This window comes from Enhydra lutris, unplaced genomic scaffold, assembly GCF_002288905.1.
Source record: "Enhydra lutris kenyoni isolate GAN:26980312 unplaced genomic scaffold, ASM228890v2 scaffoldscaffold26, whole genome shotgun sequence".
Taxonomy (NCBI): domain Eukaryota; kingdom Metazoa; phylum Chordata; class Mammalia; order Carnivora; family Mustelidae; genus Enhydra; species Enhydra lutris.
In genome coordinates, this window is record NW_019154110.1 from 1972773 (window position 1) to 1999780 (window position 27008).

The following is a 27008-nucleotide window of genomic DNA, read 5'->3' on the forward strand; positions in this document are numbered from 1 at the left end:
GACACTGCTGTGAGGCTGAGACCGGAGCCGGTCCGCTGGGCGGCGGGCGCCGGGGCAGGAGGGTCGCGCGTGGCGGCGGCGGCCCAGCGTGTAGGCGCGGAGTCGGCCATGGCGGGCAACTTTGACTCGGAGGAGAGGAGTAGCTGGTACTGGGGGCGGTTGAGCCGGCAGGAGGCGGTGGCGCTGTTGCAGGGCCAGCGGCACGGGGTGTTTCTGGTGCGGGACTCGAGCACCAGCCCCGGGGACTATGTGCTCAGCGTCTCCGAGAACTCGCGCGTCTCCCACTACATCATCAACAGCAGCGGCCCGCGCCCGTCTGTGCCACCGTCGCCCGCCCAGCCTCCGCCCGGTGAGGACGGACGGGACGGGAGGCCCCGGGCGGGGTGAGGGCCGCGGAACTCCCCAGCCTAGCCGGCTCCTTCCGAGAGCTGACCTCCACGAGGGATGTGGGCAGAGGGCCGGAGTGACCATGGCAGGGGGTAGCCTGGTGCTTTGGGGTCGTTCACACCACGAGCGGGTGTGCGGGGGGGAAGGAGTCGCCGCTGACCCAGGCCTCTGGGTGTGACTTGGGAGGACAGCCCAGGGGAAGGGGAACTGCTTCGGCCCCAGGGTGGGGCTAGCGCCCGGGCCAGGCACAAGGGCAGGGCCGGGCAACGTGGGGACAAAGAGCTGAGGGGGATGTTGGCACTGCGGGGGCATCACTTGGCAGCGGTTCCCAGAATGAATTTGATAATCCTACAAGTGGCTTTTTAGACTTGAAACATTTCCTGTAGTGTTAGAGCGCCGGGCTTGGTTTGGAGAGCTATTCTCCCCTGCTGGCCTTTGGTAGGAAGTCACCACATACTAGCCGGGAGGGATGGAGACACCCTCAGGAAACCGGTCAGCTTTTTCCTTTCTTGGGCATTTTTCCAAAATACTTTTACTGTCCTCTTCCCCCGCAGAGGACGAAGGTGGTGAGCTAAGTGTCTTGGGGATAGAAGTAAGCCCTCTGTGATCAGCCCAGAACAGGTTGATGTCCAGCTGATAGTGTCCAAGAGATCTTAAAGTCCAGAGACAGTTTCTACAATTAGGGGGTTCTAGTTTTCAGGGTATTTTGTGGAAGGCAGATTTTTTTTTTCCCCAGGAAATAAGCTAGTGGAAACAGTCCCTTCCTTGAAAGTGAATGGAACTTCCAGTTTTATTGGACTTGAACATTGTCACTGCTATGTGTTAGGGCTTCTTCTTGCTCAGTTAGTTGGAGCTGTGACCTAGGTCTTTCTTACCAAGGATCACTGAGATGTGACTGTCTTACTTATGCCTTGAGAGTTGTTTGGAGAATGTTAAGGAGATTTATGCACTTAGTGCCTGAGGTTTGTGAAGTACAGAGTAATTCTGAGGTTGTCATCTTACCATCACTTGTGTAACAGCATCAAGAGTTTTAGTCTTTCTCATTGTTCCCAAGTTGAAGCAGTTTTCTTCTGACTAGCTGAGCCTAGCTCTTTCCCTTTTGGGATAGTCCTAATTTAGATTTATTCACTCTGGCCAGAAATGGGGAGGTGGGATAGTCAGTCTCTTTGTTGCTAACAAATACCAATTATAAAAAAAAGAGTATGGATTCTTTTTTTTTTTTTTTTAAGATTTTTTTTTTTTAAATTTATTTATTTGACAGACAGAGATCACAAGTAGGCAGAGAGGCAGGCAGAGAGAGAGAGGAGGAAGCAGGCTCCCTGTGGAGCAGAGAGCCCCAATGCGGGGCTCGATCCCAGGACCCTGGGATCATGACCTGAGCCGAAGGCAGAGGCTTTAACCCACTGAGCCACCCAGGCGCCCCAAGAGTATGGAATCTTTAAGTCCACAAATTATCCTAGGTCTTCTCAGTCTGGTTAGTTTAATAGCATAATGTGAGACAAGAATATTGATGTAACATAACTTTGCCCTAAACCAGGTAAATTCTACCTTTTTTTTTTTTTTTTAAAAGATTTTATTTATTTATTTGACAGAGATCACAAGTAGGCAGAGAGGCCGATAGAGAGGGGGAAGCAGGCTCCCCGCCGAGCAGAGAGCCCGATATGGGGCTCAATCCCAGGACCCTGGGATCATGACCTGAGCTGAAGGCAGAGGCTTTAACCCACTGAGCCACCCAGGCACCCCAATTCTACCTTTTTTTAATGTATTTTTTTTCTTAAGAATTATTTGTTTATTTGATGGGAGAGAGAGAGCACAAATAGGCAGAGCAGCAGATAGGAGAGGGAGGAGCAGACTTCCCGCTGAGCAGGGAGTCTAATGTCCAGCAGGATCCCAGGACCTGGGAAACGCTTAAGGACTGAGCTACCCAAGCACCCCTAAATTCGACTTTTTACCACCTTCTTGGTATCTAGGGTTTTACATTACAATGCAGTAATATGATGGCAAACGGTCACTGAAACTCAATTTTTGACCTTCTTTCCCCCAATTTTCAACCCTTTGTGTATACATTTTGTAAAATTTGGAGATGGCAGCAGGCGGTTTGCTAGTTTGAGCTTTCTCCACACCTTGGCATTAGGACTTTATATCTCTGCACTTACCTTGATACGGAGCTCCACCTTTTCATAACAGATATGAATTCAGATCCTTGGCCCAAAAGAGAAGGTGAAGATTGCCAGAGTTTGTGGATGGGTTGTAGAAAGTTCATGGGCATTGTGGTAATTCTTGTTTCTGGTAATGTGCCCAATTTTCCACACACAGCAGTTGATTGAGTTGCTGTCTTTATAATAAAGATTACTTAATCTTTGTTCCCCGTCCTCTCTCATCAAGCTCTTTTTCTTTTGAAACTACACAGAGAAATTTCTTAAATTTTAGAAAAGCATGTAGAATATTAATAGCTAACATTTATCGACTGGTTATTCTATGCCAAGTACTTTGCTGAGTACTTTCTGTACTTTATCTCATTTTCTGCCCATAACAATCTGGTGAGAAGTACTGTGATCTCTATTAATTGAAATATTTTCATTTTATAGGTGAGGAAACTGAGAGTCAGAGATTCAGTAACTTGCCCAAGGTCACACAGCTGGTAAATGACTGAGCCAGATTTTGAACCTCAGAATTCTGACTAGAGAGCTGACACTTACGCTGTACTTCTTTTTCTTTCTTTTGAGATCTAAACAATGCACATAGAAGATTCAACACTTTTGTTTTTGTCATGAGGTCCTAGGTTCTGTTTAAAGATGAAAGAATGACAAGAAGAAACTAACTTTAATATTTGGACAATACTTGTCTGTTATCTAAAAGTCTAATGATGAGGCTTTTACAGTTCTCATTTGGCAAATTGAACATGAAAAAAATGAGCTTTTTACTTAGGACTATATAGCGTATTTATTGTGGACATAATTTTGTATGGAATGGCTTATTCCTTTAGAGGAATATGGGTAGGATGGATTAGGTATTTTTAAGCTTTTCTGGTGAGTATATTTTTAACTTAGTTGTTCAGCTTCCACAGGCTGCCATAGTCAGGGAGCACCCTGGTTGTGCCTCAGGGCCATAAGGCAGGGTTTGATCAAGTCTAGTGGGCATACCTTGTCAGGTTGGACTTCAAGGTGGACCTTTTGGGAAGGCTTTGCAATCATTGATACACATGTTTCTTTGAACAATGAGGTATTACTAGACCTTAGCCAGTAGACAGTTGACAGAATTGAGTAAGTGTGAGCAGGGAGAGTAGTTTTAAGTCTGAGCTCTGGAGCTTGGGTTTGAGACATTCTTCCTGGCCACTTACTACTTATGTAACTTTGGGCACATTCTTTAACTTGCCTCTGCCTCAATTTCCCCATCTGCAAAAGAAAGGAAATGGTGATATTGATCACATAGGGTTCTTATGAGGATTAAATGAGTTTTAGTGTATTAAATGCTTAAGAATGGGGCTAACATATAGTAAGTACTTGATAAGCATTAGCTGTATTAGTCTTATGAACATAAGTATGAGGTTGGGAGAGCAGGAGTGGAAGACTTCTCAGCATTGAGGGGCTTATAGGCAGGCACAATGTGGGTTGGTGAGCACTGGTAATATGATAGCATGTGTAAGGGAGTGAGTGCTGGGGTGGAGCATGATGGAGTGCATCGAGAAGTGTGAAAGGACCTTGGATCCGTGACATGGAAATATGATGGCACCTGGTGTTACCTGCTTAACCCAGAGCCTTCTACCTATTGTTCTAGTGGGTGAGGGAAGCATAAAAGCTTGCCTCATTTTGGGACAGGGAGGAGCAAAAGTTGGGGTGGTTATTGTTTACGCTGCCTCTTTAAGGTGGTGCTGGACCAAGCCATTCTCTAGAGATCTTGTGGGACTGTTCATTACCTACTGCTTTTGTACCTCCACCATCAGTGTTTCATTTGTTTACCTCATCTTTGCAGTTCTCAAACCTGGTCTGCATGTTTTATTCATCAGTTACAGAGTATCCCTCCATCCAGTGGTTCTGGAGAAGTTCTTCAGTGAGTTACTTCTAGGTTTACATCCAAAAAAGGATGTCTCGGTAAAAGGAAGTAGGTTTATTTGTTGCAGGACTTCTCAGCCATTTGCTGTGCTCATGTGAAATTATGACCCTCCCAAGAGAGGCAGGTATTTGACCACAGGACATTTTGAGAAGTGTCCTGAGATTCTGTAGAATCTTCTCTGGGAAACAATGCAGTGGACTTTGGATTTGGGGATTATTCGAAAATTTCTAAAGGAATTAAGAGGTTTGGGCAGGATACAGTGTACCAACTGCTTTTAGGAGCTTTTATTACATAGGTGTTTGACACCAGGAGACGTTAAATAAGAGTTCATATAGCTAGTAAATGGGAGAACCAGAATTCATTAAACCCAGGCAGTCTGAATCTGTGAAATACCATGCTGATACGTACCATTTTTAGAAAGTTCTGTTTGCTTAGGAGGCCAGATATTTGATACCTCTTTAGGAGACCTTCTCAGATGAAAGTCAGCAGCCTTTTTAGCCCTTTGTATTGGACAGGTGGTGGGGTGTGTTTAAGCATTTTCTATAAATACCATAGGCAGAAGAGGAGGAAAGGAGTGGAATTAAGGAAAGAGGAAGGGAAAACGGAAGTGCTTCGAATTCAGGGAGAGGCCGCTGATGAAGCTGCTGTGGTGGTACCCATGCCAAAAGTGACCTGGCCTATTGAAGCCCATGGAGCTCTTGGGTATTCTTCATAAAACCTTCAGGGAATGGTGTTGTAAAAATTGATGTAACCTGAGGGCTAAAATGCTTAGAAGTAATGAGTTGAGCATGTACAGAAACCAAAAGAATATGAAGTGCTTGCATTGATTTTGATTTCTTAATGTGTTTGTTCATAACTCATGTTCAGAATACCGGCACAGGTTTATGTAAAACAAGTCAGTGACGTTTTCCAAGTCCCAGCAATGAGAACCTGGTCTTTGGTTCATTTTTCTAGACTGACTGACTGTATCTCCTTCCTTTCCTGTCCTTCTATTTCCTGCCCTTGGCTATTTGTGGTTGGAAGGCGATGAAGTAGGGAAGAGGAGCTGGAACATCTAGCTGTGATGAGGTTTGGGCTTATCTGACACTTTCGTTCTTTTCTCCCCCCTTCTGTGGAGTTTGTTTGATGTTCCGTGTATTTGACTGCTTCAGCAGTACACAGAAACAGGCACTCCTCTGGTGGAATTATAGTGTCAGTAAAATAGAAAAAAATTTGTAGGTAAAGAATATCAAAGGGGTGCCTGGCTGACTCAGTGGATAGAGCATACAACTCTTGATCTTGGGGTTGTGAGTTCAAGTTCCTCATTGGGTGTAGAGATTACTTAAAAATAAATCTTTTTTTTTTTTTTTAAGAGTATCAAAGATTTTCCTTGGTGTTTTGCTTGCATTTCTCTGACTGCTGGGATTGCCAAGCCAAAGAAGAGAAGTCATTGTGGGTCCAGTTCACACCATGCAGCATTTGAGCAAGAAATGAATTGAACCAACTTCCTACCTTTATATTTATGGCAGAGGAGCTGCCATTTTTTCTTTTCGTAATTTTCATAGTGATCTTTACAAGGGTCTTGGCTTTGTGGTCTTATTCTTCTAAACTGTCACCCTCCCTCCCCCCAAAAAATCAGACACAAAACACATTTTACTTCAGCTAGGACAGTAATGGAGGAACCATAACAATGGATGACAGGGAGTGGTTACCTTCCTTTTTAGAGTGAAAAGAATGCCTTGGAAATGTTCAGGTATGGTCAGGGCTGTTCTTTCATGGTGATTTCGTTTTATCTAAGAACACAGTTTTTTGTTGCTACTGTTTTTTTTGTAAGAATACATCTCCAGTTGAAAGTGAAAGTCAAGGGGGAAATAATGTCTTCCTAAGACCTTCTGCTTCATTCTTTGCTTACCAACCACACTGTGTGTACCTTTATATCTGCAGCTGTGCTATGAGCTTCTTAAAACTGGGACCAGACTTATATTTAACTTCTTCCCTCACTTCAGAATTTTGTTAAGGATAATATCTAACATCTACTGAGTACCGTCTTCCTACCACCGTCCCAAAAAGGCAACTAGTGAAAACCATTTTGGCTTTTGCACCTTGGCATGTAGTTGGGTAAACTCTAGCAAGGGAGCTTTCCTCCCTTTGTGTCATTAGGACCATTTTCTAAGCCATGGGTACTCTGCTGGTGTGAGGGTCCTCCCTAACACTCTACTCTGGAGGCTTTCTGGACCAGACAGTGCTCAGTAGGTCTCCTTGGAGCTCACATTGACCCAATCCTTCACATAGTTCAGCAGGCCTAAAGGATCACTGAATTAACCTAGTGGTAATAAGCAGAATGACCATGTATCTCATTGCCTACCACACTTGAATGGGAACAATCCCCCTTCAGTGGTCCGTTTGAGTGAAGGCAAACTCCAGAGTATAGCGCCACCATGCTCTGGTATATTCCTAACCAAAGTTCTCCAGTTCGGTTCTTGGAACTAGTGGGGTTGTGTCCTGCAGGTACCTGATGAGTGTTTGCTGTAGATATGTAGTCCTGGGTCTGGGCATTTATTTAAGCATTTTTTTTAAGAGATTTTATTTATTTGACAGTGAGAGAGGGAACACAAGCAGAGGGAGTGAGAGAGGGAGAAGCAGGCTTCCTGCCGAGCAGAGAGCCCTACTCAGGGCTTGATCCCAGCACCCTGGGATCATGATCTGAGCCGAAGGCAGACGCCTAATGACTGAGCCACTCAGGCACCCCTCTATTTCAGCATCTTGAGTTGGGGAGCCAGCCAGAATTACTGAGTGTGGGCTATTAACTTGTTTTAGCTTACAGCCATGAATTCCACAGATGGACTTGTGTGATACAAGAAATGTGCAACTGTCCTTTAAATTGTGTCTTGGTGTCTCATTGTGCCTTCATTTGTGAAGGCACTTATCAGTACTCATTCTGTTTTGAGGACTTCTGGTTAACTTCTGTAGTTTATCTTTTCACTTCTTTCTATCACTGAATTTCAAAGGTACTTTTTCTGGTCATTCTGGAAGAAGTGATTTCTAATACTGAACAAAATAATTGGGTCTCATTTCTTTTTTTTTTCTTTTGGGTCTCATTTCTTTTAGAGTGCAAATTGATTCAGACATCCATCTTGGGCTATCACAATATTCCTATTTCACCATATTAATCACAGGCTTTCATTTTTTTTTTTTTAAGATTTTATTTATTTATTTGACAGAGATCACAAGTAGGCAGAGAGGCAGGGGGGGCGTGTTGATGCGAAGCAGGCTCCCTGCTGAGCAGAGAGCCCTATGTGGGGCTCGATCCCAGGACTCTGAGATCATGACCTGAGCCGAAGGCAGAGGCTTAACCCACTGAGCCACCCAGGCACCCCTCACTGTGGCTTTTAAAGATTTATTTGTTTATTTGAGAGAGAGAGAGAGAGAGCAAGCGGGGGTGGGGAGAGAAAAAGGGAGAGAATCTCAAGCTGACTCTCCATTGAGCGTGGAGCCTGATTTGGGGCTCAATCCCATGACCCTGAGATCATGACCTGAGCCGTATCACTATGGCTTTTATTTTTTTTATTTTAATTTTAATTTTTTTTTTAAAGATTTTATTTATTTGTCAGAGAGAGAGAGAGAGAGAGAGAGAGAGCGAGCAAGCACAGGCAGACAGAATGGCAGGCAGAGGCAGAGGGAGAAGCAGGCTCCCCACAGAACAAGGAGCCCGATGCGGGACTCTATCCCAGGACGCTGGGATCATGACCTGAGCTGAAGGCAGCTGCTCAACCAACTGAGCCACCCAGGCGTCCCTCACTATGGCTTTTAGATAGTGGACCAGTGTTCTTGAAGTGAAGAACATAAATTGGGCATTTTCCCTTAACAGAGGACTTGAACAAGTAACCCTCCCAAAAGAAGTACAAATAGTAATCTTGAAATACACCAAATAATCAAAGATGATATTTAAAAAGAGATAGCATTTCTCATTAAATTGTCATTGAGGGGTGCCTCGCTGGCTCAGTTGGTTAAGTGTCTGCCTTTGGCTCAGATCATGATCCCAGGGTTCTGGGATCAAGTCCCGCATCAGGCTCCCTGCTCAGCGGGGAGCCTGCTTCTCTCTCTCCTTCCTGCTTATGCTCTCTGTTGCTATCTCTGACTCTCTCAAATACATAAAATCTTAAAAATAAATAAATAGTCAATGAGAGAGAGCCTATGAGCCGGGGGAGGGGTGGAGGGAGAGGGAGAAACAGACTCCCTGATGAGCAGGGAGCCCAATGTTGGATCAGATCCTAGGACCCTGAGATCATGACCTGAGCTGAAGGCATACACATAATGAAGTGCCACACAGGCATCCCAAATTGTCAGTGATTTTTCTTTCTTTTTTTTTTTTTTTTTAAAGAATTTATTTGTCAGGGCGCCTGGGTGGCTCAGTGGGTTAAGCTGCTGCCTTCGGCTCAGGTTGTGGTCTCAGGGTCTGGGGATCGAGACCCGCATCGGGCTCTCTGCTCAGCGGGCAGCCTGCTTCCCTTTCTCTCTCTGCCTACTTGTGATCTCTCTTTGTCAAATGAATAAATAAAATCTTAAAAAAAAAAATTTTTGTCAGAGAACAAGCAGTGGGGATGGCTGGCAGAGGGAGAAGCAGGCTCCCCACTAAAGAAGGAGCCTGATACGGAACTTGATCCCAGGACCCTGGGTTTATGACCTGAGCCAAAGGCAGATGCTTAACCAACTATCTGCCCAGGTGTCCTTTGCAATGCTTTTTAAAATGCTGTTTTGGCAAGGATATGGAGAAAGTGGGAACTCTTAGATCAGTGGTGGCAGTGGAAAATTGTACAGACCTTTTGGAGGGCAGTTTGGCAACATAAACTTTAATGTTCTTACCCTTTGATCCAGCGGGTGCATTTTAAGGAATTTATTCTAATGAAATTTTAAAAAAAAACCTCGCTAATAGAACAAAAATGCTCATAATAGCATTTTCACTAGTGAAAAGTTAGGAATACTTTATAGCTATTAAAAGTCATGTTCATGGGGCGCCTGGGTGGCTCAGTGGGTTATACCTCTGCCTTCGGCTCAGGTCATGATCTCAGAGTCCTGGGATCGAGCCCCGCATCGGGCTCTCTGCTTAGCAGAGAGCCTACTTCCCCCTCTCTCTGCCTACTTATAATCTCTCTTTCAAATAAATAAAATCTTTTAAAAAAAAAGTCATGTTCATGCAGAGATGAGAAATTTTTTATTATATAAAAATAAAATCTTTTTGGGGTGCCTGGGTGGCTCAGTGGGTTAAAGCCTCTGCCTTTGGCTTGGGTCATGATCCCAGGATCCTGGGATCGGGCCCGCATCGGGCTCTCTGCTCACTTGGCAGGGAGCCTGCTTGCTCCTCTCTCTCTGCCTGCCTCTCTGCCTACTTGTGATCTCTGTCTGTCAAATCAATCAATCAACCAATAAATAAAATCTTTAAAAAAATAAAATAAAATAAAATCTTTTTATTTTATAAGAAAAAAAGGCAAGATAAAAAATTTATATTACTTAACTATAAAACACTTGTATATATTTATGACATACTTGTATATACACACACACACACACATTCAAATTTGGGAGGTTTTATCTTAATGCTGAATTGTGGGTTAAGGGTGATTAAAAAAACAAGCTCTGCAAAAAACAGTTTTCTGTTTATTTTATTTTATTACTTTACCAGGAAACCAAAAGGTAAAAAAATCCAATAAAGATGATTTGTTATTTTGGTGCTTAGCAGAGTGTAAGTTAAAGGGTATATTCCTGGGGATCCTGGGTGGCTCAGTGGGTTAAGCCTCTGCCTTCAGCTCAGGTTATTATCTCAGGGTCCTGGGATCGAGCCCCACATTGGGCTCTCTACTCAACAGGGAGCGTGCTCCCCCCTCCCCCGCCACCCTGCCTCTCTGCCTACTTTTGATCTCTCTGTCAAATAAATAAATAAAAATCTTAAAAAAAAAAAGGTGTATTTGTCACTAGAAACTTCTTCATTTGAACTGATGCATGTTAATATCTTTCAGTTCTAGAATCTTGGGATAGAGAGGGAATATATTCTGCAGTCAGATGCTCAATGCCTGAGCTATATCCCCCTGAGGGAACACATTTGGAAGCATGCCCTGTGTATCTAGGGCTATACACACCTTTGCATTATGTGAATGACCCTAGCGTGTCATAAGAGGTTGAGAATTTTATTTTTATTTTTTTTTTTAAGATTTTAAGTAATCTCTACACCCAATGTAGGGCTGGAACTTACAATGCCAAGATCGAGAGTTGCATGCTCTGCTGACTGAGCCAGCCAGGTGCCCCCAGAGGTTGAGAATTTTAACACTTTATTTTTTCAGGCATCCTTATTTACTGTTTTTCGTGACCTGAGGGAGCAATGTGGTTTACATGTTTTATTTCAGTGCAGACCTTAGGAATTGATTGTTAAGCAGTTAGCTTCCTGGTTTCTCTTTTTAGACTCCTTGGTTCTTTTGCCTAATTAAGGTTTTTTGTTTGTTTGTTTGTTTGTTTGTTTGTTTTGGTGGCTGTCGGAAATGAAATTGAGGGTGCCTGGCTGGCCTAGTTACTAGAGCATGGAACCCTTGATCTCAGGGTTGTGAATTTAAGCCCCACATTGGGCATAGAACTCACTTAAAAAGAAAAAAAACACAACAAAAACATATTTTTTTTTTTGTTAGAAATTGTACATTCTAGATGTGAAGAGAAGGAATGTATGAGCCTGGTGTAGATAGATGGCAAGTTCTCCCCAACTCTTCTTGGAAAAGCTACTGGGACCTATGAAAAAGGAGAGTTGCTACATTTCCTGAGGTTGAAAAGATTACAACAAAACCTTGAACCTTATGCTACTCTGTAAATGGGATAGCACAGAACATTTTGGGAGAATGAACAAAAAAGTCTCCATGTTGCTTTGTCTTTGATCCAGTATGAAAGCATGCCCTGACTGGCCTGGTCTGTTAAGGCCTCTGTTCCATCTCTGCTGCAGGTGGTGATGGGCATCTTTTTAGGGTATGTTTTAACTACAGAGTATGATTTTCAGTTTACCATAAGGAGAGGGGTTATCTTTTCTAGACTTTTTTTCTGATTTAATATTGAGTAAATGTGTTTAGGAAATGGTTAAAATCTGCATTTCATCTCCTTTGTAATGTATCTTTAAATAATAGCCTGCTCTGTTTTTTTCCAGGGGTGAGCCCCTCCAGACTCCGAATAGGAGATCAAGAGTTTGATTCATTGCCTGCTTTACTGGAATTCTACAAAATACATTATTTGGACACTACAACATTGATAGAACCAGTTTCCAGATCCAGGCAGGGTAGTGGAGTGATTCTCAGGCAGGAGGAGGCAGAGTATGTGCGAGCCCTCTTTGACTTTAATGGGAATGATGAAGAAGATCTTCCCTTTAAGAAAGGAGACATCCTGAGAATCCGGGATAAGCCTGAAGAGCAGTGGTGGAATGCAGAGGACAGCGAAGGCAAGAGGGGGATGATTCCAGTCCCTTACGTCGAGAAGTATAGACCTGCCTCCGCCTCAGTATCGGCCCTGATTGGAGGTAACCAGGAGGGTTCCCACCCACAGCCACTGGGTGGGCCGGAGCCTGGGCCCTATGCCCAACCCAGCGTCAACACTCCGCTCCCTAACCTCCAGAATGGGCCCATTTATGCCAGGGTAATCCAGAAGCGAGTCCCTAATGCCTACGACAAGACAGCCTTGGCTTTGGAGGTACATAATGTGCAAAATGTAGAAAGAAGAGATCTGCTACAGGGTCTCCCTTTCACACCTCTTAGAGCTTTGTAGGAATGCTGAATACAAACACCAGCATTGTGATGTTGTAGATGTTGAACCATTAAGTACTGATTTTGGCATTAATGTTGGGTTTTCTCTTTTTTTGTAGAAAACCTATTTTGGAATAAGTAAGCTTAAAATTGTATAACTGAATGTTTTGATTGATCTACTAAACATACTTTGATTTCTTTGATAACACTACCTGAATTCACAGGAATTAACCTAAAATATTTTTTTCTTATCTACCTTCTACTCTGATTCTTTCTTTCTGTTTATCAATGTCTAAAATAAGGTGGGCTCTGTCAAAGCACTTAAATGGAATTTTCCCACAAAAAACATGTTTCTTCTTTAGAGGGCATAGAGTTCTTACCATTGACTGCTTTTGTTTATAAAGTAAGAATTCAGGAGGAACAGTAAAGCATAGAACAGGTGAGAAAAGATCCATACCCAAAACTGTGTGTTCCAAGGAACAGCAGGTTTACTTGTTTTTTGTTGTTTGGTACATTTTACAGCGAGGAAGCCGGTTCCTCCTGAGGAGTAAATTCCTGCCTTTTACGGCGAATAGTTGTGCTTGGTAGTCTGTCTCCTCTGGTCAACTATTGCATTGGGTCCATTCCTTTATTCCTCTCTTTAACATTCACAGCTTTGTCTCTTCTCTCCTCCCTTCCTCCCTCCCTGAGATAACACAGAGCTAGTGGTTCAGAGTAAAAGCTTGTACAAAAGTGGCATGCCATCTTTCAGAACCTACTGATAGAACTTGAATGTAAGTAAGTAGGTAACTTTCATAAGTACAGGCTGAAGTTATGTGAGCTCAGACTAGCAGAGAAGGAGCAAAAGTGTATTTTTATAAACTGAAATCTCTAAGTGCTGTTTCCTTTGGGTCGTGTTCACACAGTGGGAGTAAAGCTGCCTTCTGCCTAAGTAGAAGTGTTAGCCTACAGAATAAACTGGGATTTATTTGAGCCAGTCTCTGATATTACTGGATTTGAAAATTTTCTTTTACATTCTGGATAGTGGCTGCAAAGAAGGCTAGTTGAGTCTTAGAGGTTTGACTGAAAAATGTATTTTTATAGTGCTTGTTTTTTGAGATCGCGTTGTGACTTAAAAGTATCATGTCTCTGCTTTGATAAGAAATGAAATTATAGGTCACACCATTATTTCCACCACTCTGAGTTTGCAGGATAATGAAAACAAGTTTCTTGCCTTGTGTTTTCATTTAAGTTCACATGATGTCAACATCCAACATGGTGCTGTGCATATGGCAGATGGGATTCCTGACGTTTTTTGCAGACCTTGTGTTTTGTTTTGTTTTGTTTTTTTTAAGATTTTATTTATTTATTTGACACACAAAGAGAGATCACAAGTAGGCAGAGCAGCAGGCAGAGAGAGAGGGGGAAGGAGGCTCCCTGCTGAGCAGAGAACCCGATGCAGGGCTCGATCCCAGGACCCTGAGATCATGACCCGAGCTGAAGGCAGAGGCTTAACCCACTGAGACACCCAGGCGCCCTTTTGCAGACCTTGTTAGCACTGGGCTGGAGTATGAAAACTAGCAGTCATGAAACAAGCCAGCTAACAGCCAGGAAACAATAGTAATGACATTAATTTTGTTTCCATTTACATTCCCTTCCCTCCCTCCTTCCTTCTTTCCTTCTTCCTTTATTAAAAGATTCATCTATTTTTTTTTTTTAAAGATTTCATTTATTATTGTAGAGAGAGGGAGAGAGAGAGAGAGCACATGAGCAAGGGAAAGAAGAAGCAGACTTCCCACTGAGCAGGGAGCCTGACGCAGGATTTGATACCAGGATGCTGGGATCATGACCTGAGCTGATGTGCACGCTGCCCAAAAAGGCAAAGGTGTACCTTAACACTGTCTAGAAAGAGGTTCTCATTACTCTGTAGTTTCACATTCTGCTCTGATTTCTTAAATCAGACCCTTAACCGGCTGAACCACCCAGGCACTCCAGAGATACAACATCTATTTATTAGAGAGCTCATGTGCATGAGTATGAGGGGAGATTGAGAGAAGCAGACTCTGCCAAGCCCCTTGCCTGATGTAGGGCTCATTCCCAGGACCCTGAGATCATGACCTGAGCCTAAATCAAAAGTTGGATGCTAACCAATGGAGCCACGCAGGTGCCCTTCCTTTTTATTTTTTTATTTTTATTTTTCCTAAGTAAGCTCAATGTGGGGCTCAAACTCATGACCCTAGATCAAAACCTGAGCTTAGATCAAGAGTTGGACATTAAGCAGTTGAGCCACCCAGGTGCCCCTTCATTTTTTTTTTTTTTTTTTTTTTAAGGATTTTATTTGAGAGAGGAGGGGAGCATGAGCAGGGGGAGGGGCAGAGGGAGAGAGACAAGCAGACTCCCTGCTGAGTGAGGGGCGCAACTCAGGGCTCCATCCCAGGACCTCAAGACCATGACCTGAGCCAGAGTCCGATGCTTAACCAACTGAGCCACCCAGGAGTCCCTAAGATTTTATTTCTAAGTAATTGCTACATCCAGTGCAGGGTTAAATTAACCCAACCCCAAGACCAAGAGTTATATGGTCTACCAAGTGAGACAGCCGGGTGCCCCTGCATTTTCTTTCTTTCTTTCTTTTTAAGATTTTACTTAGGGGCTCCTGGGTGGCTCAGTCGTTAATCATCTGCTTTCAGCTCGGGTCATGATCCCAGGGTCCTGGGATCAAGCCCCACATCGGGCTCCTTGCTTGGCAGGAAGCCTGCTTCTTCCTCTCTCACTCCCCCTGCTTGTGTTCCCTCTCTCACTATCTGTCTCTCTGTCAAATAAATAAATTAAATCTTTAAAAAAGAAAAAAAGATTTTACTTATTTATTCATGAGAGCAGAGACAGGGAGAAACAGGCTCCCTGTGGACCAGGGAGCCCAATGCAGGACTCCAGTCCAGGACTTGGGATCACAGTCTGAGTCGAAGGCCACACTTAACCAACTGAGCCACCCAGCTGCCCTGCATTTCTTTCTTTCTTTCTTTCTTTTTTTTAAAGATTTTATTTATTTATTTGACAGAGATTACAAGTAGACAGAGAGGCTGAGCAGAGAGCCCGATGTGGGACTCGATCCCAGGACCCTGAGATCATGACCTGAGCCGAAGGCAGCGGCTTAACCCACTGAGCCACCCAGGCGCCCCCTGCATTTCTTTCTTTCTTTTTTTTTTTTTAAAGATTTTATTTATTTATTTGAGAAAGAGACAGTGAGAAAGAGCATGAGCGAGGAGAAGGTCAGAGGGAGAAGCAGACTCCCCATGGAGCTGGGAGCCCGATGTGGGACTCGATCCCGGGACCCCGGGATCATGACCTGAGCCGAAGGCAGTCGTCCAACAACTGAGCCACCCAGGCGTCCCCCTGCATTTCTTTCTTAAAGAGAGCTGTTTTGTTTTGTTTTTAAGATTTTATTTATTTATTTTATAGAGAAATCACAAGTAGGCAGAGAGGCAGGCAGAGAGAGAGGGGGAAGCAGGCTCCCCACCGAGCACAGAGTCCGACGTGGGCCTCGATCCCAGGACCCTGAGATCATGACCCGAGCCAAAGGCAGTGGCTTAACCCATTGAGCCACCCAGGCGCCCCTGTTTTTTTTTTTTAATTTATTTGAGAGCACGAACAGAGGGAGAAGCAGGCTCCCCGCTGAGCAGGGAGCCCCATATGGGACTCGATCCCAGAACCCTGGGATCACAACCCCAGCTGAAGGCAGCCACTTAACCAACCCAGCCACCTGGGCGCCCAGAGAGAACTGTTTTTTAATGATGCCTGCCTTGATTAGAGGCTGCAATGCTCAGGAATGGTTGAGCTGCTCTCCCTGCTGTGAAACATAAATCTTGTGAAATAAATAGGTGATTTCAGTAAATTTTGTTTTTTTGGTTAGATACTGGTTTTGAGCCACATATGTTGATTGCTAAAGATGGCCTCCTTCAGGTTAAAACATATACCCCAAAGTAATAGCTTTATAATACCTTACGTACTTAAAAATGTGTCCGTTTAGCATTGTAGAATTTTAGAGCAGGAAAGGACCTTCGGTATCTTTATTATGTAAAAAGAACTGATGTTTAGACAGATTGGATTGTTTAGTCTATTTGGAGGTAGAGATAGGATGAACCCAAATCCACTGTTGAGCCTTCTCTACCATGCTCGGTTCAGCCTGTGACTCTTACTGCTTTATAACCGCACTGCTGCCCTCCTCAGTATAGGTTTTGTGTGGCTTCACTGGCAGCATATCCGCAGTGGGACTTTGTGCGAGGACAGTTGTGCAGTCAGTACAGCTGTACAGGACACAGTTGTCTACAGCTCTTCTTCCCTATCTCTGGGTTTTTATAAGAGCTGATGCCTTGTCCCTATTGAGGTGACACTGGGAGATAAGAGTAGGAGGCTGTGGTGTTCTGGTCTGACCATTCTGGTTAAACAAAACATTCATGGTTATGAATGACCTAGTTCCACTAGTCTACATTTTACACTACATTTTAGTGGAATTTTACACTTAACTTAAAGTTGATAAATTAGAATCATTGCATTTTAGAATTGGGTAGGGCTCTGGAGATACTGTGTTAGACCAGCAGTCTTCAGACTGCTTCTCGGTATCCCTCAGGAGAGGGGGGGGGACACCAAGGGTGTAAGGCTCTGTGTTCCCTCTCTTGCTTCAACCAAAGCAATTCTGTTTTTAACTGTATTACATATTTGGATCTCTCTAAGATTTTGTTTGAAGAAAGGATTTCTGTACTTAAAAAATCTTAAAAAACGGGGTTCAAGAGCCACCTGCCCTCACCTTAAAGATGAAATTTTCTGCATTGGTACATTTGCTATAACCACAGTCTCCCAGTAGAAAATAAGTTATTAGATATTTCCTTTTTGTCTACCCATCAGATTTCTGTAGTAGAGATGAAGGCTGTAGAAAGTAGGGATTGATTCCAGCTAACCAAAGGAGGGGTATTCCTCTACCCACTATAGTTCTATGGGTCAGTCAGTCATTTCCGGGGGAGTATAACTAAATCAGATACCATCTGTTCCATTCTGGAGTTTCCAAGATTTTAAACATGCAGATATGCTGAATGTTTTGAATAAGAGATACTGGAAATAACACTAGAATAGTGCAGAGGCAGCTTTCATTTTTTGTTTAATGGCTCCTTAGGAGCTGGAATAGTACAAATCTTGTGAACTGCAGGTGTTAAACTTTTTTAATGCCTCTGTAGACTGTCCAGAACAATCACATTACTTTTAAATGCACTAATCAGATAACTTACATTCTTTGATTCAAGCTGGCATTTGGCCTTTGATAGACGATAAGACTTTAGAGTCATCATGGAGCTACTCAGGTGTTCTTAGGCTTGGACTTGTTCCTCGACACAGATGGGAAAGGTTGTAAAGTGCTTTAGGTCCCTGATAATAAGCATTAGTGGCTACATCAACTCTTAATCTTCTCATGTGGTACTCTATAAAACCCAAGTTGGTTAGGCCTTTTGACCTATGCATAGGAATTTGGAGTAAAGACCCCACTTTTCCCTTTGTTAGGAAAAAAAAAAATGAGATTGGAAAGTGCAAGAACACAAGTGGCAAGTTCTACCTGTGTCAATTTGTCTTTTTCTGGAGTTATAGCTAAAGATTTCTGTATCGTTCATTGAGAGAGATGTCTGCTTTTCCATCCTTGGACATTACCTTTATTTCAGCTCATAGAATCTCAATTGGAAAGTACCTTGGAAGTAAACTGACCTAGACTGTAGTTAAAGGCAGGCCTTCTGGTATCTTCACAGATAATTTTTTTTTTTAAGATTTTTATTTATTTATTTGACAGATAGAGAGCCCAAGTAAGCAGAGCAGCAGGCAGAGGGAGAGAGAGAAGCAGGCTCTCTGCTGAACAGGGAACCCAAAGCAGGACTCAATCCCAGGATCCTGGAATCATGACCTGAGCCGAAGGCAGCCACTTAACCAACTGAGCCACCCAGGCACTCCTTCACGGATGATTTTTAAGCATTTATTTGGATATCTCTGCTTTTGGGGAACTTGCTATCAACACAGGAGTATAGTCCAGAGGTTCCAAACTTTCTTGATTCATAACACCTTTAGTGTCTCAGTAATATTTCACAGTGTCCTAGGCCAAAAGAAATAGTTAACATTTGCGCTGATTAGGTAGATAGGTATACAGATAAACAAATTAAATATTTATATCCTAATAACTTGGGACGCCATGTAGAAATCTCATGTAGAAATTGTCAGCTGCCTGGAGCTAGTAGTTCACATGGCATGATATATGTCAAGTATTACTGTTTCCCTCAAAATTTTAAAGATTTCATGGCATCGTCTGAATTTGCTGCAATGCCTCTGACACTGCAGTTTGGGAACCTTGGGCAGGTTCATTGTGTTAGTTTAGCTGGAAATGTACCTAGTATATGTAGTTATCTCCCCAACTTGCACCAGGGGGATAGGGAACTTAGTTAGTTTTAGGCATTATCAGCTGTTGAGCTAGAGAAGGTCTTTTCTTACCTGGACTAGAACTAGGGTGAGACCTATTTTCCAAGATTTATTGGGATGCTTTTTCTCTTCACCTGGAAGCCTACCAGGTAAATCTCAAAGACCTGCCATTTTCTACCAATATAGCCCATGCTTGTTTCAGTCTATTTCTGAGGCAAGTGAGTCATTTAAAGCTGAATTGTTCTCATTTGTTTCCATTCATTTGAAAGGCTATAGATGCATCCTAAATATTACCTATTCCTTAGATCATGGATCTGCAGACTTTTTCAGTAAAGGACTTTACAGGCCATACAGTTTTTGTCACAACCACTTAACTGTCATTGTAACAAAACAGCCATAGACAAAACAACAAATGAGCTTGTTGTGTTCTAATAGAACTGTTTACAAAAACAGACAGCCAGCTGGATTTGGCTCATGGGCCATAGTTTGTGGACCCTCTGTTTTAGATTGCTGTCATCTTCTTCTTTTTTTTTTTTTTTTTTTAAAGATTTTATTTATTTATTTGTCAGAGAGAGAGAGAGAGACAGCGAGAGCACAGGCAGACAGAGTGGTAGAGGGAGAAGCAGGCTCCCCGCGAAGCAAGGAGCCGGACGCGGGACTCGATCCCAGAACCCTGGGATCACGACCTGAGCGGAAGGCAGCCGCTCAACCAACTGAGCCACCCAGGCGTCCCTGCTGTCGTCTTCTTAACTTTTATTCTCCTTCAGCCAGATCTTGAAATATTAACTAAATGTGTTCTTGGTGTGTTTGAAAATGTTTCAGGGTAAGGTCTCTGTATCCATCTCTCTCTGTGTGTTTTTCCTTGCTCTATTTTTATGAATTTGTTTATGATTCCTGTCCTGAGCTCGTTGGAATCCTGCAGCAAGTCAGGATCAGAGGAACACTGGCAACTCTTAGATGGTAGGGACAGAAACTAGAGGGTAGTCACCTGGGGTTACACCAGCGAAGGAGGTCACACAGATCCCTAATGTTTCCTGTTTAAGGACTACCAAAAATGAATGCTGTTTGGGTTCCAATTTCATTCTTGCTATCATGGGACCTTACTGGTGAATATCAATTGAGTAATCTTTGGCTCCTGAATCAACTGTAGATTTGATTACCTATGTACCAAGATTGTGATTTATTCTGGGAACTACTCAGAGCTAGGGAAGAAACCAGTTCTCATCAAGTTCCCTAGGAGTGAAAAAACGGAAGTACCAACATTCAGTCCTCTTTAGAGATGATGCCATGATTGACTTGCAGACTTGCTCCCAAGGATGTAATACAGGATCAGGAAGCGAGAAACTGACAGGATAATATCATAGTACCTCAGTGAAAGGGTCCTCACTGTCTCTTCTTTATAAGGTGGTACTAGGGTCTGCCTCATAAAAAGAAAGTTTAACTGCCTTGTGCTTCAAATCCTTAATAAGGTCTTTTTTGTTCGTTGATAGACAAATTAGGGGTTTTTTCCATCTTAACTTGAATTTTGAAATCCATAGTGTTAGAATTACAGTTACTACTACACTCACTGCAGTACATTTGTTTGTATCTTGAGATTATAGCATTTCTGGGGCAGATACTCCATTTTTCTTTCTCCATCTTTGAAATAGTTTGCCAAGCTTCAAACCCATATATGTCCCCCTTCACCCACCCTGGTCTGGCCTTGGGAATTGTGTTTCTGGGTTGTTGCCTACCTGGAGGAGGAGTGTAAATTCTCGCTTTGTTTCTAACTTGGAGAAGGAATTGCCCTGAGTGTAGTACTGTGTTTTCAGACTGCCCTGTCCCCTCCTGCACTTCCCCAACTTGTCCCTGCCAGGCTTGACAGCCATTTATTCTTCCAAACTGTGGAAGCACTTGGGCCTCATGTGATCCAAGGATAGTCATGTTGCCTTTGGGATTTGTCTTTTCTTTTCCTTTTTTTTTTTTTAATAGATTTTATTTATTCATTTGACAGACAGCGATCACAAGTAGGCAGAGAGGCAGGCAGAGAGAGAGGAGGAATCAGGCTCCCCACTGAGCAGAGAGCACGACATGGGGCTTGATCCCAGGACCCTGGGATCATGACCTGAGCCAAAGGCAGAGGCTTTAACCCACTGAGCCACCCCGGTGCCCCTGGGATTTGTCTTTTCTTGACTCCATGAGTCCCCATGTGCTTTTGAGTATTTCAAGAGAAAGACTCCAAAGGATACAAAGGGTTCTTTAATTTTAATAAGGTCTTCCTCGAAGTATTTGTACTTTAAGGCCACTTTGGATAGGTTAATTAGCCCAGTTGACAGCTTACAACTTTTCTCTTCCATCCATTTAAAAGTCAGAATTTTAAAAAAGTTAGAATCATTTCAGAGTTATGGCATAGCTTTTGTTTTCACCCCCTGATGTTTGGGCCTATCTGCCAAGAATCTAATCAACTGTAAAAAAAGATTTTGGATTTCAGAATATGGTGTGGTGTTCCTGAGCCCCTGTAGAGTAGAACCAAGAGACCATGTACATTGGAGATGGCTCTGATGTTATCCAAAGGTCTAATCTGTACAAAATCACCCCCCTCCCTGCCAGTGACCTTGCAGTGTAGGAACCCCTATTGTTTCTCCCTTTGAACTTGGAAAGAAGAAAAGTCTGAAGGCAAATCAGCAGGTTCCATTCTGCTTGTGGAGAAGCCTGGTGTGGTTCTGTGGTACTGGTAACAGCAAGAGGCTAATCTAGTCAGCCTACCCTTCGCTTCTTAGAGCTCTCTAGGATGCAATTTGAGATAGCATTTTAAATGCCTAAGAATAAAGACAATACAGCATTGAGAGAAAAAGAAGTGTTTAAACCTTTACCAGATTTTGGTATCAAGTAGAATGGTGGGCTTAAGGATATATCCTAAAGAACCATCTTTTTTTTTTTTTAAAGATTTATTTATTTATTTTAGAGAGCGCCCATGTGCATACATGTGAGCAGGGGGAGGGGTAGAGGGAGAAGGAGAGAATCTCCAGTAGACTCCCTGCTGGGCTTGGAGCCACACATGGGGTCAGTCCCACGACTCTGATATTATGACCTGATCTGAAATCAAGAGTTGGACGCTTAACTGACTAAGCCACCCAGGTGCCCCCTGAAGAATCAGCTTCTAAAAAACACCTAGAAAATCTAGGTAAAATACAACCAATTTTTTTTTCATCTTTTCATTTTTTTTTTTAATTTTATTTACTTATAGAAATCACAAGTAGGCAGAGAGGCAGGCAGGGGGGGCGGTAAGCAGGCTCCCCGCTGAGCAGAGAGCCCGAAATGGGGCTCAATCCCAGGACCCTGAGATCATGACCCAAGCCAAAGGCAGAGGCTTTAACTCACTGAGCTACCCAGGCACCCCTTTTCAGTTTTTTAAAAAAAGATTATTTATTTATTATTCTGGAGAGAGCAAGAGGGAGAAACAGACTCCCCACTGGGTAGGGAGCCTGATGCAGACTTGATCCCAAGATCCTGGGATCATGACCTGATTCCAATGCAGGTGCTTACCCCACTGAACCACCTGGGTGTCCCATCTTTTCATTTCTTTTTTTTTTTTTTTTTAGATTTTATTTATTTGACAGAGAGAGGGAGCCTGATGTGGGGCTTGATCCTAGGACCCTGAGATCATGACCTGAGCTGAAGGCAGAAGCTTAACCCACTGAGCCACCCAGGCACCCCCCCCATTTTTTCATTTAGATAAGAAATCAATCTTTTGGTAAAAAGTACTGATCGTGAGTATATATAGCTTGGAGTTTACATGTGTATGTACCTATGGTATAACTATCCAGATAAAAGTATGGGACATTTCCAACACTCCAGAATGTACCCTCATGTACCTTTTGTGTGTCTTTAATATCAATAAAATGATGGATTTATATATGGCAGCTGGGGCGCCTCGGTGGCTCAGTGGGTTAAGCCGCTGCCTTCGGCTCAGGTCATGATCTCAGGGTCCTGGGATCGAGTCCCACATCGGGCTCTCTGCTCAGTGGGAAGCCTGCTTCTCTCTCTCCCACTTCCCCCTGCTTGTGTTCTCTCTTTCACTGTTTCTCTCTCTCTCTCTCTCTCTGGCAAATAAATAAATAAATCTTAAAAAAAAAAAAAAGAAAAGAAAGAAATAGATATAACAGCTGTTAGGGATGTTAGCTGGGATCTTGCCAAACTAGCTTCACCCCCTCATCTCCAGACCGAAATAAGCCCAGTGTAGGGCTTGAACTCACTACCTCAAGTTGAAGAGTCACATGCTCTACTGACTGAACCAGTCAGGTGCCCTGTCAAACCAACTTCTTTTTATTTTTTTAATTTTTATTTATCTATCTATTTATTTTAAAGATTGTATTTATTTGACAGAAACACAGCAAGAGAGAGCACACAAGCAGTGGGAATGGGAGAGGAAGAAGCAGGCTTCCCACTGAGCAGGGAGGCTGATATGGGGCTCAAACCCAGGACCCTGGGATCATGACCTGAGCCAAAGGCAGATGCTTAACGACTGAGCCACCCAGGTGCCCCTGTTTTTTTTTAAAGATTTTATTTATTTGACAGAGATCACAAGAAGGCAGAGAGGCAGGCAGAGAGAGGGGAAAGCAGGCTCTCTGCTGAGCAGAGAGCCCAATGTGGGACTTGATTCCAGGACACTGGGACCATGATCCGTGCCGAAAGTAGAGGCTAAACCCACTGAGCCACCCAGGCACCCCTCAAACCAGCTTCTTAAATTGACCACTTTGTCCCTGTCTAGAGAGGAACCTAACATGAGTGGCAATTTAAATTTTTGACATGACTATGTGAGCATACACATCCCCCAACCATTTTTCTTAAGGTTAGGGACTTCCATTATTCTGGGTCCAGCTTTCAGAATAGCACTTAGCGTGACGTAAGTGTTTTAATGGAAAGTACAGGGATGCCTACGTGGCTCAGTTGGTTAAGTGTGATTCTTGGTTTAAGCTCAGGTCATGGTCTCAGGGTTTTGAGATCAAGCTCTGCTTCGTGCTCCGTGCTCAGCAAGGAGTCTGCTTGAGAATCTTTCCCTCTCCTTCCCCTCTGCCTCTCCCCTTTGGGTGCTCTCTTGCTTGCTCTCTCTCACTCACTCTCTCTCAGATAAATATGTAAAAATATAAAAGCACAAATAAGTCTTTTTTAAAAAACAAAATACAAATAAATACTAAAATGGGGGAAAGAAGTACTGCACTTCATACAATTGACCTTAACATAGGAAGGGGCTAGCAGTGTGGTGACATTAATTCCACCTGGGGTGTGCAGGGTGTGGGGGGTATGGGGGTGGGGAGACAGTCAAGGATAGATGACAGGTTAGAAACAAGGAAAATGCACTACAGAGTAGTCAGATGTTATCAGGTCGATGTTGTTCCTGGTACAACACTGCAAGAGTTTTTTTAAAAAGGGGGCACTTGGGTGGCTCAGTGGGTTAAGCCTCTACCTTCAGCTCAGGTCATGGTCTCAGGGTCCTGGGATCGAGCCCCACATTGGGCTCTCTGCTCAGCAGGGAGCATGCTTCCCCATCTCTCTCTGCCTGCCTCTCTGCCTACTTGAGATCGCTCTCTCTTAGTCAAATAAATAAACAAAATCTTAAAAAAAAAAAAAAAAAAAAAAACTGGGAAAAAAAAGTCAGAACCCATGGGGTGCCTGACTGGCCCGGTACGTTGGTAGAGCGTAACACTTGTGCTTGGGGTTGTGAGTTTGAGCCCCACATTGGGCATAGAGTTTACTTAAAAAAAAAAAAAGTCTGAGAACGAGAATTGGGGGGTATAAGACAAACTTTCAGATTGTTTTTACTAGCTAGGATATTTCTGCTTTGAAGTCCTGGTCTTCCTCTCCCCAAAAGACTAGGAAGATCTTGACTTGTCATGGTTGACTTGCTTAGGTTTCAGGAACTTTGAATTAGAGGATTGCTGATGATAAAGAACCCTGGAGCTAGCACCCTGTAGGGACTGGATGGGAATGCAGTATCATCCTTTCTTCTCCCCTTACCATGTCAGCCTTAATCTTCACAACATCAGCAGATGGAGCTGCTGCCTTTTCTCACCCTTCTTATCCCTTTTATGTAAGATATTCTCTAGTTTCTGACTTCCTTTTCTCAGCATCCTGTGACACCCACAACCACCTTAGGCTTTTGTGGTTTTCAGATAGTTCCTTAGGAAATTATAGACAGGTCAGTAGGCAAGCTGTTTGTCCTCTGAGTGATATCAAGCTAGTTTTTACAGAAGGCCTTGGTCCTAGAGTGGAGTTGACTTTGGCCAGTAGTTGAAAGTTCTTGCTATGATAGAACATAAATTATAAATTGGCATTGGAGCTGATATTTCTGAGCTCAAATTCCAGCCCTGCTAGTGGCTGTGTGACCTCAGGTATGTCTGTAATTTCTCTGAACCTCGGTTTTTTCATCTATAAAATGAAAAATTTTGTGTCTTACAAGGATATTATAATGACTACAAAATAATTTATATAAAATATTCTGTACAGTAGGGGTACCTTACTGGCTCGATCAGTAGAGCATGCAATACTTGGTCTCTTGAGTTCCAGCCACACATTGGGCATGGAGCCTACTTTAAAAAAAAAATCCTTGGGCGCCTGGGTGGCTCAGTGGGTTAAAGCCTCTGCCTTTAGCTCAGGTCATGATTTCAGGGTCCTGGGATCGAGCCCCGCATCGGGCTCTCTGCTTGGCGGGGAGTCTGCTTCCCTCTCTCTCTGCCTGCCTCTGCCTACTTGTGATCTCTGTCTGTCAAATAGGTGAATAAAATCTTAAAAAAAAAAAAAAAAATCCGGGGCACCTGGGTGGCTCAGTGGGTTAAAGCCTCTGCCTTTGGCTCAGGTCATGATCCCAGGGTCCTGAGATCGAGCCCCGCATAGGCTCTCTGCTCAGCAGGGAGCCCGCTTCCCTTCCTCTCTCTCTGGCTGCCTCTCTGCCTACCTGTGATCTCTGTCTGTCAAATAAATAAATAAAATCTTTAAAAAAAAAAATCCTTTATAGTCCTTAGTGCAAGTTCAGTAAGTAGTAGTTACTAACTTAATGAAACCAAATGACTAGTTATGCTTAGAAAGCTCTTGTAGGGGCGCCTGGGTGGCTCAGTCGTTATGTGTCTGTCTTCAGCTCAGGTCATGATCCCAGGGTCCTGGAACTTTCAGATAGCCCCACATCGGGCTCCCTGCTTCTCCCTCTCCCACCCCGCCTGCTTGTCTTACCTCTCTCGCAGTGTCTCTCTCTATCAAATAAATAAATAAAATCTTAAAAAAAAAAAAAAAAAGCTCTTGTAGCCTCAGAACTCAGATGTTGATGATCAAAGGATAAAGTTCTTTAGTCCAGTATCTCACCACTTATCTCACCATTGTTCAGTATTTTGCCACAAGATGAATACATTCATCAGACTGATTTTGTCTTAAATTTATAAAATAGAGGTATATCCGAGATTGTCAAAACTTTATAGTTGATGTTGCAAAGAAAAGCTTTTCATATATCAGCAAAAACATGATGTCTCCTTATTGTTAATGAATATGTACCAAGTGGCATTGAGGAAGCAACAATGTCTGTTGGTTCATGGTAGGGGAGGTGGGGAGCTGGCAGACAGTGCCTGCCAAGTAGAGTTTGATGAAGAAGGTGGGGGCTTTTGGAGTTTTAGCCTGTATCTGCCCAGGTGGGAAAAGCTTTGCCTTGGTAGGAAGGTGAAAGGAACACTTCATTTTCTGAGACCAAGTGAAGTTGCATTCCATGATTACCTTCTGTCTGCAAGCAGTAGCAGGCAGTGATACATGTACACGGGTGGTTGGGGGATTGTGCTGCTGTCCTGTGTCAGTGAGGGTAGGGGGCTCTTCTCCTGGGCCACAGGCTGTGGGGCAAGCAGGAACCTAAGGGTAGTGGGCACCAAGAAAAGGAGTACTGGGTCATTCTAGTTGGGATTCCTCATCCAGAGATGATTAACATTTCCAAAAAAGTGTCATTTTCTACGATAATTTCTATTTTCTGTACTCTCTGTTCTTCTGCACTGCTGAAATCCCTTCTTCCTTATGCCTGCACTAACCACAAGTAATCAGTCTGGTGGCTGGGGCTTGGGAGGCAACAAATAGCCATTTCTGTAATGTCAGCCCTAGAGCAATCACGTGGATAGGGTATGCCTAACCAGAGAATGGAGTTTTTCAGCTTGCATTCATAACTGGAAATAAAGTGCTTTCCTTATTCTCCTCCTGCAGGTCGGTGAGCTGGTAAAGGTTACGAAGATTAATGTGAGTGGTCAGTGGGAAGGGGAGTGTAATGGCAAACAAGGTCACTTCCCATTCACACATGTCCGTCTGCTGGATCAACAGAATCCTGATGAGGACTTCAGCTGAGTATAGCTCAACTAACAGTTTTGCTGACAGATGGGAACAATCTTTTTTTTTTTTTTT

The 27008-nt window shown here is 43.3% G+C and overlaps 1 protein-coding gene across 3 annotated transcripts; it reads left to right on the forward strand.

Moving 5' to 3' along the window:
• LOC111151533 (CRK proto-oncogene, adaptor protein) lies at positions 1 to 27008 on the forward strand. Of its 3 annotated transcripts, none has more exons than XM_022509588.1 (3): positions 1 to 349; positions 11597 to 12132; positions 26814 to 27008. In XM_022509588.1, the coding sequence occupies exons 1-3, from the start codon at positions 109 to 111 to the stop codon at positions 26949 to 26951; spliced, it is 915 nt and encodes a 304-aa protein (XP_022365296.1). In that variant the 5' UTR covers positions 1 to 108; the 3' UTR covers positions 26952 to 27008. The 3 variants fall into 3 exon arrangements, with proteins under 3 accessions (XP_022365296.1, XP_022365298.1, XP_022365297.1); XM_022509590.1 differs by having other exon boundaries at positions 11597 to 11962; positions 26814 to 26879; XM_022509589.1 differs by having other exon boundaries at positions 87 to 314; positions 11613 to 12132.